We start from the raw sequence: 13692 nt of genomic DNA, 5'->3' as shown, positions 1-13692 counted from the left end.
CCTTTAATAAATTTGAAAACTATTCATTCATAATATTGTAGCATTCTGTTGCTTCTAGGCTTTTTGGCTAAGATCAAGCATAGTATAATATTGTAACATAATCATTGACAGACATAGTTTATTGTAAGATAGAAATATGAAAATGATATTCATTCAAAATGAGATTTCAGACTAGAATTTTTTGTTAAAATCACAGTCCATTTGGAGTAAATTGAATATATCCATTTAAAATTTGCATATTACATTAGGTCATTTTAAATGTTTTAAATTGCCAGCTCCAGAAGATGGATAACAATTTCATTCCTGATGGCAATGAATTTCCTTCTTCTGAATTTTTTTATTAGGTGCACTAGGCCTTCCAATGAGGGGAATGAGCAACAATACCCCTCAGTTAAATCGCAGCTTATCACAAGGCACTCAGTTACCGAGCCACGTCACGCCAACAACAGGGGTACCAACAATGTCACTTCACACGCCTCCATCTCCAAGCAGGTATTTATTGGTGGACCAGAATATTTTTCAAAAAAAAAAAAATGTATCTTTGTAGAGTAAGCAAGCTTTTAATTTTTTAACAAGGTGATGATTGAATTTCTGGTTCAGTGCCTTTCACCAAGAAAACAAAAATACCTAGGCGCATTTTATTTCATTGCCGATTGATTAGTGCAAGATGTTTTTATTTTATAGCTAGCATACTAGTTGTCCAGTGGGTGAATATCAAGGGTTAATCTCCTCCTGGGGAGCTTTTTCAAAGCCATATCTCTCTTCCTCAAAGATGTACAATTTAAAATGACTCCCCCGATAATTCTGATCCTTGCTCTCACCACACATTCATTACTGTAGTGTGAGTAAAAGAAAAGGAGGATGTAGATTATGCAGATTATGCAGATTAGTATGAAGAGGATAGAATGACAGGAATTTGGAGTGAAATTATTCTAAATATATGTGAAATACATTTAATTTTTATCCTAGTCACACCAATAGTTCTCTCATTTTAAATGTCACCTATTTAGTTCCACTATAATTTGCCCGTTTTTAAATTGGTTTGTTTACTTTAATTTTTCTTTTTAAAAAACTAGAATGACTAAAAGAATTTAATAAAATTTAGGAATACAGTTTGAAAGTATATTTGAGATTCTAGGATTATACCAATTGATTATTTATAGATAATTTTAATGAGTGATTGTAGAGAGCTTATTTAGTATAATGGACTTCTTTTTCAGGGGTATTTTGCCTATGAATCCTAGGAATATGATGAACCACTCCCAGGTTGGTCAGGGCATTGGAATTCCTAGCAGGACAAATAGCATGAGCAGTTCAGGGTTAGGTAGCCCCAACAGAAGCTCGCCAAGCATAATATGTATGCCAAAGCAGCAGCCTTCTCGACAGCCTTTTACTGTGAACAGGTAAGATGTTTATTGATACTGTGTATAATTGTCTTTTTGGGTATCTTCAGATTTTCCTTTTCATATTCAATGCTTTGTTCTTGAGTCTTGGCTTCTGTCTCATAAGTGTGTTTCATCATATATTTATGAGCAAAGATTCTGTTACATATCACAATTGTAAAACTAAAGATACATTCTTTTGAATTAAGTTTGATTTTAGAAAGCTCATTAAATCTTTTTGTTGTTGTTGTTGTTGCTGCTAGAAAAGGATTGTTCTTGGGTTGCCACCAGGCAAATTTTTATTGATATGTCCTACCTTTATTAATTGAGGTTGGTCACCTGTGTGGTAAGAGTTCCAGATTGGTGAATAGGACTAGAGACATGTTTGATTATTACTGCTTTGCTTTGGTTACACTTTGGTTAAATATATTCTCAGTGAAATCCGTTTTGTACTTTGGAGGCTTATTGACCAAAGACTTGTAAGGTTATGTGAAGAGTATTTAAAAATAGTATTGTGTTTAGGAATTTGAAACAAAAACATAAAGTTGTTGTGTTTTTTCACTCCTTTTTGCATTGTCCATTTGCATATACTGTGCAAATGAGAACTATTTTGTTAGTATTTTCAAACTGTTTGGGTAATTTATATGAGTCATATCTAAAATATAAGACTTTCTTGAAAAACATCATTTAAGCTTGATTGCACACACACTTTTTTTTTAAATGGGGGGTTGTGGGAGTGCTGTAGGACCTTGAGCTAAGTATTATCAATATGCTTATTAATTTGCTTTCTTCTTTCTAGTACTTGTAGTATCTGGATTAAAATAGGTTATTAGAATATTTCCTGTTTGTTCTTCATCCCATAAGCTCCAGTTCTTTTATGTAGACTCATAAGTATTTCTTTTATAATTTTATTGCTCTTTAATTTGTTAAAAAATTATGTGTCAAGGGTCATCAAAATTCTCATCTGATAGCTTCCTTACCATATAATATTTCTTAGGCTTTATCACATCTTTCTGCATTCTTGTAATATTGTTCATTGAATGTATGAATTTTTGCCTTTCCATATATTTTCATTTTGTTTTTTTAAAAAAATACTGTTATAAGTTGTCAACGTAAAGTGAATCTCTAAGTCCCTGCTTATTTTTATTATTGATAAGTTGTATTTATTATAAAATGTTCTCATCTTTGAACACTTACTCCATGTTTGAGGGTACCTATATCATCAGCAATTCTAACATGTTAAACAAATATTTTCATTGATTTACCTGCTCTTCTTTAGAGTGCTGTTTCTCTAGCTGCATATTTTATCAATAGTTGTTTGGCCGTAGTTTTACAGATTTAGGAGGGAAAAAACTCAGCTTAAAACAAGTTAAGCCTGCTCAACATTGATATACTAACTGTCTTTTGTCAGATCATTATTTGATGTCAAAGATATATAATTTCATTATAGAATCTGCATTAATAATTCTTGTTGACATTCTTAATTTGCCTTGCCCTGAGTTCAGCTTTGTTCTTTTTTTTTCTTTCTTTCTTTCTTTCTTTTTTTTTTTTTTTTTTTTGCTTTTTCTTGTCATGCTTAGGCTTGTGCAAAACAAGTAGGTGGATAGAGGCATTTGTAATTATTTACAAAATACCAGTCGTACATTAATTTGGAATTGGTACTATGGAGAGATATTCTTTCCATTAAATAGATGAAAAGTAAACTATTAGATAAAAATGATGTGTTTTAGAACACTTAATTCAGTTTTTAAAAAGCATCATTTAATTCAGGTCAAGTAAACATTTGTTGAGTGCCTGTTATATCTTAATAAACACTAAAGGGCAGAGGATGCAAGGATGAATATGACATGGACTCTATCCATGAGTTTATATTTTGGTTGGGAGGATATGTTATGATAAGTATTAATAAGTTTCACCAGTAAAGGAAGTAAAGTAAAACAAGTTTTCAGGAAGAATAGTCTTAAACCTACCTGCATATTTTTGAGATTAGGAATACTTTTAGTGTCCAGTAAATTGGCTCACGAGGGACATAAGATGGTACCCTTTAGCCTCTGTTTTCTTGAAGTTTCATTCATAAATTGTTTGTTTTTTTTAATTAATCTGTTTAAGATGTTTTAGTTCTCTCTTGTTCATGAAAAGACTTTTAGAGAAGCTTTTAAATAAAAAATAAAGATTAAACTCAAAAAAATAAAATCAGTATTGATTTTGAAGCATATTGTTGTTTGTATGAGGAGACCAAAAGTATACACTTTTGTTTTTCTTCATCTCAAAGTTAGTATTCTTACTGTATATCTAAAATTATTTTCTATGTACCCAGTATGTCTGGATTTGGAATGAACAGGAATCAGGCATTTGGAATGAATAACTCCTTATCAAGTAACATTTTTAATGGAACAGGTAAGCTTATTCTGGAGCTAGTACCCTATAAAAAATACAGTAGATTTCTGAAATATAAAGCAATTCAACATACTGGTCTTTAAATATTGTAGAATTTCTTATTGTGTTAAGTGGTAGAATTTAATTTAGTAAGAAATTATTAGGAATAGGCTTTAATAAATGGTAGAGAGATATAGTTAAAGACTTTTTTTTTTTTTTTACTTGGCATGGTAATACCATAGTGATTTGTATTATAACATCAGGATTATTTCCTTGACACAGTGGAAGAGCCTAAACATTAATTTAGTCTATATTTATGCCTCAGAATTCTTTTTACTTCACAAAACTTTTTCTGTCCTCAGCCCTGTCACTAGGAAAACAATAATCTAGACTAGTTTGGGTGGTAATGATATTCTGATTATAGAGATACAGATTGAAGAAAACCTTTCCGATTATATGGAGCGCTTACCATTCTTTTCTTAATACTAATTTTGGTGTTTAACCCTTTTGAATTTTTCGCCCAGTTGTATGTACATAATTCAAAAATTTAGTTGCATGGAGAACCAATTCTGATTTTGACAAAAAGTTCCTGCAGTCTGTTGGTTTATTTCTTTTATCAACTGCTTCAGCCAGAAGCAAATAGGGAGCAGTGTTGCTATTTTGCTTTAGGTTTTACTCTCTTCACCCTTGCCTCCAGACCCTTTCCTGAGAAAGGAAATAAAGGATGTTGTTATGATTATAGGAGTAAAATTGGGCTGGATTTCTGGGAGAGAAATACTTGTAAAGGAGGAAGTAGGTGAAAGAAAAGGAGGAAGTAGGTGAAAGAACAATTAGTGAAATGGTGTATATATTGGAAGCATGAGAGAAAATTTAATAAGGAAATGTCATTGGTGGCTATGGGCTTTTAATTTTTAAATGTTAATGTATGCTCAGCAGCATAGGTTGACCATAATTAAATCATTTGAAAAAAATTCCAAATTCAGCATTTGTATGTGGTGGTTTTGTGTTCAAGGTGTTAAAATACTACAAAGTACTATATCTCATTGTTTCTAAAATGTACATATTTTTATATTATAATTATCTGTGAAATCAGGCTGCATGCCACAGTTCAGTCAGGTTTTTCCACAAATGGAACATAAAGTAACAGTGTATCTGACAGTGTCATCTTAGATTCTGAATTATGGTTCTGTACACTGCTATAAAATTTTAGAAATCTTTTTAAAATTCTCTTTTAACTGAGTGTTTTTAATGTGGGAAAATTATTTTCAAGTTTTTCCCTAAAAATACAAATTTGGGAGTTTATTAACTTTTTAGGTTAAAATATATTCTCAAATAATGGCAATTTTGAATTGCATCTTGTAAGTCCTAAAGTCATATTAAAAGTTAACATATATCCAAAGTTTGTAATTATTGTGTAATCAGATAATTTAAGATATTATTTTATAAGTGGAAACAATATGTAATTTTAAAATTTCTATTGTCTTGTTCACATAATAGTATATTTAATTGAAAATTTATAAACTAATTTTTAAACGATGGGGGTATGAATCATTTATCTTTACCCTTGTAGTTTTAAATTATCACCTGTATTAATGGAGTGGTTTTTTTTCTTTAAACAAAATAATCAAAGGTAATAGTTGAGATTCCTTTAATTACAAAATTCAGAGAAAAATGAGAATGAATTTGATAATAGCAAAAATTTGAAAATAGTTATAAAGCAAAAAAATGAAATAAAAATTAAAACGATAGCATAGGGTGAATTGGAGGTGTAGAAAATTAGGTTCTTCAAAAATTGAAATAAACGTTGTAAGAATACTAAAAGTTAAAAAATCAAGAGATGATTACTGTAGGCAAAGGAGAAAAGTTGGGTTAAATTTTAATTTTAAAGGAAGCAGACTGGCTTAAATGAGTAAAAATAAGTTTCATATATTTAGTATATATTTATTGAGCGCCTACTGTGTAATAGGTAATACAAACTTCTGAGGTTAATCTATTTCCCAGTCACTCCCCAGACATTGGAATCCTACTTATACCTCTGTCCCCAGAATAAACAGACAGATACACACACACACACACACACATATTTGTATATGAATCCAGTAGGTTACAGGGAAGAAGTCCTCAGGTGTTCTTCACTGTCCCCCAGTCTCTTTCTAGCCATTTGGAGGTAATTTTATTGTCACATATGTGTGTAACTGAAGCTTCCAAGCATTCCAGATAAAACCTCCACCAAATATAATGAAGATATCATTTACAACAATCTCCCTCTTGTTAGCTAATAAGCTATAAATTTAGGTTGCCATCTTCCAGAGGGGGATATAATATACATTCTCACTCCATATTCTTTTAATACTCTGGTTGCATATTGTTTTCCTCAGTTGTTCGTGAAATTCTTTAACATGAAATCATTCCACAAGTATCTTTTGAGCACCTCCATATAACCTAATACAGTGTTCTGCATTATTTAGGAACAGGGCACTGTTGTCTCAATTTATATTGTGATTGGGTTTTACAATCTTGGTTTAAATGTTTGTGGAACCAATAAATATTATTCTTTCTTATTATTTAGATGGAAGTGAAAATGTGACAGGATTGGACCTTTCAGATTTTCCAGCATTAGCAGACCGAAACAGAAGGGAAGGAAGTGGTAACCCAACTCCATTAATAAACCCCTTGGCTGGAAGAGCTCCATATGGTAATTAAGCTTTTTTATGATGGCCAATGCAAACTTTCTTTTGCATGTACACATATGTATGTATGCATGTGTGTGTGTTTATATATGTAAATACATATATTTGTGTTTTCCAATCAGGTTAGTATAATTTCATCAGAATTCACACAGAAGGATTTCTGTGTCTTTCAGAATATGTAAACTGTAAAACTGTACAGAAACCCAAAAGGAAGTTCTTATTGTTATTCAGAAGTTATTTTCTGCTGATATCTCTGCATTCACCTAAGTGGTTATGTGGTCTGCCTTTTCAAACTTGCCTTAATTGATCCCACATTTTTTCAAAAGCATATATTCCTAGTTATTAAAAATGAATGTCTATACATTGAAGACCTTTCTTTAAGCCAAGGTTTCTCGACATTCACACTACTGACATTGGACTCAATAATGCTTTGTAGACAGGGGATTTGGATGTGCTATCCTGTTTGTATAGAATGTTTAGCAGCATTCCTGCCTTAAGCCGACAAGCTGCCAGCACAATCATTGTTGTTTCCAGACATTGGCAAATGTCCCCTGGGAGGAAAAATAACCCCTACTGAGAACCACTGTTCAAGGAATATATAATAGTTTATGTAGACTCTTGATCATCATTAATACCCTTCATTATCCTTTTTCACTGTGCTAATAGATAAAGGATTTGGCTAATAAAAGTTAAATAAAAATAAAGGGAAGGAATCATGCAACAACAGTATAGCAGTTTTGACGTGAAAATTCTGTGATGGCTGTATACCCGTATTCTGCCACATAGTTGGTTCCTTTTGGGAAGACTCTTAATAGAGACAAAGAGCAAAACAATGCATTTAGAAAAGGGATCAGTTCATCATTTATTCTAAAGTAGAACTAATAATATTTTTCCCATTATCAACCAAGAACAATTTCTGTGTCTTTCAGAATATGTAAAAAAGGCAAAGTTTTATTGTTCATATTTTAAAGTTTCTAAATTAATCTTCCAAAATAACAAAAATTGATCTGTCCGGGAAGTTGAGTACCTAGCTGCTTAGTTCTCAGTTGAGACTCTAATGTTTTTAACCTTTCCTCATAGGTCCATTTTTTCATCCCTTTAATCATTCCCGTTGCTCTTCTTGGACCATCTCTAGTTTCTCCATATCGTTCTTGAATTGTGGAGCCCCAAACTGCATATTGTTCTCCAATAAGGCCCCGACTAATGCCAAGTATAGTGGGAGGATTATTTCCCAGATCTTGCATGTTTTACATCTATAACATGGAATCCAAGAAAATCTGAAATAATATGGAGTTGTTTTATAATTGATTGCAATTTGCTCACTCTGTAAGTTACTTTCAAGTAGAATACTTCCATGTTCTTTTAAAATTTATTTTGTTCCTTTTTTATTTGAAAGTTAACTAGTATTTATAATATTTAGTCAAATATTTAAAGCATGTTTTTAAACCAAAAATTTTAATAATCCTTACCAATATCATATCAAATCATATTTTTAAGAACCTATGTATGACATTAGATTAGAATTGCAGGATTACCACTAATTTCCCTTGTATTACTTTGTGTGTTGAATTGTTAATCAGTACACCAAAATTTAGTTCTTCATTGCTGTCCTGATTACTAGTTTTTTGAAGTATGCTTTCATAACATTAAAAAAATCTTGTGGTATATTATGATGAGGAAAGTTAACTTTTTATAGCATGTAGCAAAATATCATGAATATCAATTGCAATTCTCTGGATTATTTTTATTACATAGTTGGAATGGTAACAAAACCAGCAAATGAGCAATCCCAAGACTTCTCAATACACAATGAAGATTTTCCAGCATTACCTGGTTCCAGCTATAAAGATCCAACATCAAGTAATGATGACAGTAAATCTGTAAGTAACTGAGAATTGTATATGTGAGTGATATAATTTTCTTCCCTTCAGATTTGTATTAACAGTTACTTACTAAATACTATTACGAAACTGTTTATCTTGCATATCTGTAATAACCTAACTTCTGAAGAATGCAGAAAAGCTTTATAACTTAGAAGATAGCCTATTTTTTTCCTATTTCATATAGGTATGCAAATTTCTGTTGAACTTCTCAGAGTTAATTTAGACTTTTATTGTAGTCCCTGTCAGCTGGATCCCATGAAGTTTGATAATATAGCCTTCTAAGGAGCTGTGTTTTTCTTGAGTAAGTTTTCTCCTTGAAGAATCTTTATACACATTTTTATACCTGTGTTGATTCAGCCAACTCAGCTTCTTTCTGACTTAACAAATGTATTTATTTGTTCCACATTTCACTGAAAATAGCCTTTTGTATGTGTGATGGGAGTTTGTATATTATTAAAGTCAATAATAAAAAAGATGATTGGGTAAGAATTCTAATAAGTTTAACTTTTTTAAAGTCCGTGTTTCTAGCTAGTCTTAGAGGTTGCTTTCGTGAGTGTAACTAATAGTGTATCTCAAAGCAGAAGCCCCTGAGAGGGGTTTTTTCTCATTGATTTAAGATCCAACATAGTTAAGAATATTTTCCCTGGATTTCTTGTCCATTAAATCTTTAAATGTGGATGGTCTGGGATTTGTTTATATACCATGGGACAATTATGGAAACAAAATTGTCATGTAGAACTTGAAAATCAGGTAAAAATGTACTACCAATTTATGGTAAAGAATGAATAGTAAGGCATTAATATACTGACTTGAATTTATGTACTTAAAGCATTTTAATGTCACATTTAATTTTTTTCATGCTAGAATTTGAATACATCTGGCAAGCCAACTTCAAGTACAGATGGACCCAAATTCCCTGGAGATAAAAGTTCAACAACACAAAATAATAATCAGCAGAAAAAAGGGATCCAGGTGTTACCTGATGGTGGGACTCTATAAATATGTCAAAGATATTATAAAATGCATTTTCTTTACTTTTTCCACACAAATAAAAATGACTTTTCTTATCCAGGTCGGGTTACTAACATTCCTCAAGGAATGGTGACGGACCAATTTGGAATGATTGGCCTGTTAACATTTATCAGGGCAGCAGAGACAGACCCAGGAATGGTACATCTTGCTTTAGGAAGTGACTTAACAACATTAGGCCTCAATCTGAACTCTCCTGAGTAAGTTTGGTTTTTTCTTTTTTCACATTTGTGTATAATATTTCTACTATTTAATCTTAAACACCAAATTATATCATTTGCTGACATTCATTATTATTGTTACCTGCTTACTTTTTGGGTTATTCGTGTCATATTAGTACTTGATTCATCATCATCTGTATTATTATTGCTCTTATAATTGAGTCCACTATTATAGATGTATATGTGATCCTTTAAAAAAATCCTGAAATCTTGGTTCCTTGAATGTCTTTTTTCCAAAAAGTTTGTTTTCTCATACTTCAGCCACACCTTACGTTATCCTTTTGATCTGTCATTGCTAATAATTACAGTCTTTGCATCATTTTAAGTGATGCTGTTATGCTTTGGCCACTACTTCTGTTTTGTATCTGTCTCCCTCTAGTATTATAACTCTTATAATCATTTGGGACCTTTTGTTTTTTAAAATGTATTTTTTTGGTTGTTGATGGACCTTTATTTTGTTTATTTGTTTATATTCGATGTTGAGAATCAAACCCAGTGTGTCACACTTGCCAGGCAAGCACTCTACCACTAAGCGACAACCCCAGCCCACTCCTTGGGACCTTTAATCCATTGATTCTTATACATTTTCACCGTTCCTTGGTATACCTGTCCGTCTTTCCCTTTTGTGAACTCATTTCCTTCTCATTCATTAAATACTGTGGTCAGTCATAATTGCTCATTTACATATATCCTTGACTTCTTTGCCCCTCTTTCACTTTGTAACACTTGCATGTAACTACAGCCTGGTGGGTTTTCTGCCTGTTCTATTCCTGAGTGTGCTGCTGAACTCAGAGTAAAGTTATACGACTTTACTGCCTTTCATTATGGCCAAGAACCTCAAAAGGAGATCCTTAATATTGCCAAATCTACTTATACCTGGGATGCCTAGTCTATTCTTTTTTCTTTTCTAAACAACTATATTACATTTCTGCAAACCCCTAATACCTTCTCCCCCTGTCCTTTCTCTCAGATGATGACCTTGCTTTTTATGTGTACTTTTCCAAGAAGGAGGGTGGATCAATCAAAAAAGAACATGGGGCCAGGCGCCATGGCCCATGCCTGTAATCCGTGGCTCAGGAGGCGGGGGCGGAGGCAGGAGTTTTGCGAGTTCAAAGCCAGCCTCCCCAGCAAAAGCAAGGCACTAAGTAACTCAGTGAGATTCTATCTCTGAATAAAATACAAATAGGACTGGGGATGTGGCTCAGTAGTTGAGTGCCCCTGAGTTCAATCCCTGGTACCAAAAAAAAGAGAACATGGGCACTTTCTACTGCCATCTGCAACCACTTTATTCTTGTCTTTTACTGTTTTACTTTCTACTCTAACACTCTCTTGAAAATTCAAGGATATGACAGTTTTCACACTTAATTATTTCCATTAGCATTCAAATATACTACTACTTCTCCCGTTTTAAAAAAGAAATCTTGTCTTGGTCCAGCCTCCTTCTTTGATGAGTTTATGTTCTATTTCTTTATTCTCTTCAAAGCAAAACTGTTCAGAATAATCGCCTGTTTCTCCAAATTTTCCATCAGGATTTTGTCCCCACCATTTCACTAAAACTGTACTTATGAAGGTCACCAAATAGCCTCCAACATTAGTAAATTCAGTGGTTTCTTCTAGAATTTCTTTCTCCTTGAATTGGAAGACACAATTCTTATCTGATTTCACTGGTTGATTCTTTTATTTTTATTTTTTGCTGATATCTTCTTTTATCTATTTACTCCCTTAGAGACCAGTTTCATAGTTTTAAATACCATATATATTGAGGAACCCTTTCTAGCTTCTCTCCTGGACTTGAGATTTCCAGATTCAATTAAATATTATTGAGATGATCTTGCTCAAATTTAGTGCATCTGTAGCCTTCCTAATCTTGGTTTATACTTCCAGAAGCTTAATATCATCTTTAACTTCCCTTTTTCTTTTGTACCCTATATCTAGTCTTTTTCCAAAATATATACATAATTTGTGATCAGATTATGTATATATTTAAACTGCTACCAGTCTGATTTGAATCAACAGCCATCCTCTATTATCTGGCCGTTCTGTTAACCAATCATCAGGTATTCACAATTCTTTAGTTTCTAAATATTGTAGCAGCCAGGACAATCCTTTTTAAATAAGTTATTCCTTTACTCAGTACCCATTAAGGATTTATGGTTTCATTATAGTTACCCCCCCCCCAATTTTTATAGCCCTACAACATCTTGCCTAGTCATTTCGTCTCCCCAAACCCTACCTCAAAAGCTTTTTCGTTTGTTTACTGTGTGTTCCATCTTCACTGGCATTCTTGCTATACCTAAGATTTCAATCATGTTCCTGCCTTAGTTGATCTAAGAAGAGTCTAACTAAAACAGATTGTACCTGGTAGTTAATATGATTATCTCCTTCAGTCTTTGTCCAGATCTGACCTTCTCAATGGTACCTAAACTGACCACCCGATTTAATTATGCAATCATTTCTCTTTCCCTAACATGGGTTATTTATATATTATCCTAAATTTTCTGCATCTCTAATGTTTCACACTTAATCAGAAAGAAAATTTTATGTAGTCAGTAATCTTTGTTTTGTTTACTTATATATCCCAAGCACCTAAAGCAGTGCCAGACATATAATAGGTACTCAGTAAATATTTGGTGAATTTGAAATTTGCTCTTACTATTGGGGTAGGGGCACATAAATGGGAAATTAATTTAACTTCAAGGCATAATATTGATGAATTTAAAGCATTCTTAGTTGAAGTCACTTAAAAATAGGAAATTTGAATCATACTTTTTTAAAATATTGTGATAACTTGTTTATATTATTACAGGAATACTGAGAGAAGCAATCCCACTGTATTTTTCATATGTATAGATATATGTTTCAGTTTTCTGCTGTATAAGTCATAGTAAACCCAAGAAATTAGAAGTAAAGATGGTCATTTTATATTTGAGGTCTGTTTTTCCTAGTTTTTGTGAAATTAGATTAGAAATTTGTTTTTCTACTTTGGATTTCAAAGTGGTTTTTTTCCCCCCTTATTCAGAAATCTCTACCCCAAATTTGCATCACCCTGGGCATCTTCACCTTGTCGACCTCAAGACATAGGTAGGAGAAGCTGTTTATGTCGAGAACTTTTTGAAAAATATTTATAACTGAGAATCAGTTAATAAGGCTTTTTTCATTTTATTATCCAGACTTCCATGTTCCATCTGAGTACTTAACGAACATTCACATTAGGGATAAGGTGAGTGTAGTTTATTATTCTACTCAGTCAGCATGAATTTTATCTATTTTTCAGGTGCCGCTTTTCAGTTTAGACAGCATAATATTTTTAAAATAATTAACAGTGGTCTTGGGGATATGCTTTTGTATCTTCATTCAACTTATATGACAGTTTTATTTCTATTTTTGTTTATGATCTTAATATTTTGATAAAGTCCTAGATTGTAGTTTAAAAATGAAACAATGTTAGGACTGGTAAAATATTTCTCACGGTTAATAAAAGGATGTAATCATAACCACATTCAGTGGGAATAAACTTATGGAAAATTTGATAAATTTTCTTCTGATATTCTTATTTTATGCCTTACCCATGAGAAAGAGTTTTTCTTAAAAATAGTACATAGGTGCAGTTTTTTAATGGAACAACTGTACATCTTTTAAAATTATTTATGACCTTGGCTTTTTTTTCTTTTACTTTGTTTAAATTACCTACAGTTCTAATTATAAAGTAATTATTAACAGATTACAGCTTTTATCTGTTTATTTCACTGTAAGAAAGAAAATGGTAGAGTTCATTTCCATTAGAAAAAATTCAAATGAAAAAAATATGAAATCTAAATTTTTGAAATTGTGAAATGATGACTTAATGGAAGTGTGTGTGTGTGTGAGAGAGAGAGAGAAAGAGAGAGAGACAGACAGACACTGTATTTAAATGACAGCATTCTGATTATGTACCACACAGTTGTATGGTCAAATGGATATTGATGTTGTGGACAGGCAGATAAAGAGAGAAATATATCCCAAGACGTCTTTTAATTGTCTACATACGTGGAAAACAAGAATTATGATAACAGGGAGTGCTGGTATTTTTCATTTGTGGATTTTGTGATATTCTGTCATCTCTACTATAGAA

The 13692-nt window shown here is 32.2% G+C and overlaps 1 protein-coding gene across 8 annotated transcripts in view; it reads left to right on the top strand.

Moving 5' to 3' along the window:
* Cnot2 (CCR4-NOT transcription complex subunit 2) overlaps positions 1-13692 on the top strand; it is a 102165-nt gene that overhangs the window by 77759 nt on the left and 10714 nt on the right. For 5 of the 8 annotated variants that reach the window (XM_026386627.2, XM_026386632.2, XM_026386626.2 and 2 more), the window contains 9 exons: positions 345-492; positions 1221-1403; positions 3700-3779; positions 6328-6453; positions 8204-8328; positions 9196-9316; positions 9404-9560; positions 12601-12662; positions 12752-12801. In XM_026386627.2, the coding sequence (XP_026242412.2) occupies positions 345-492; positions 1221-1403; positions 3700-3779; positions 6328-6453; positions 8204-8328; positions 9196-9316; positions 9404-9560; positions 12601-12662; positions 12752-12801 (1052 nt within the window). The remainder of the gene's footprint in view (positions 1-344; positions 493-1220; positions 1404-3699; positions 3780-6327; positions 6454-8203; positions 8329-9195; positions 9317-9403; positions 9561-12600; positions 12663-12751; positions 12802-13692) is intronic. The other 3 variants (XM_026386631.2, XM_026386634.2, XM_077798607.1) reach the window with 3 other exon arrangements.

The sequence above is a fragment of the Urocitellus parryii genome, chromosome 5 (genome assembly GCF_045843805.1).
Source record: "Urocitellus parryii isolate mUroPar1 chromosome 5, mUroPar1.hap1, whole genome shotgun sequence".
NCBI lineage: Eukaryota > Metazoa > Chordata > Mammalia > Rodentia > Sciuridae > Urocitellus > Urocitellus parryii.
This window is presented reverse-complemented; position numbering and strand designations above follow the sequence as displayed.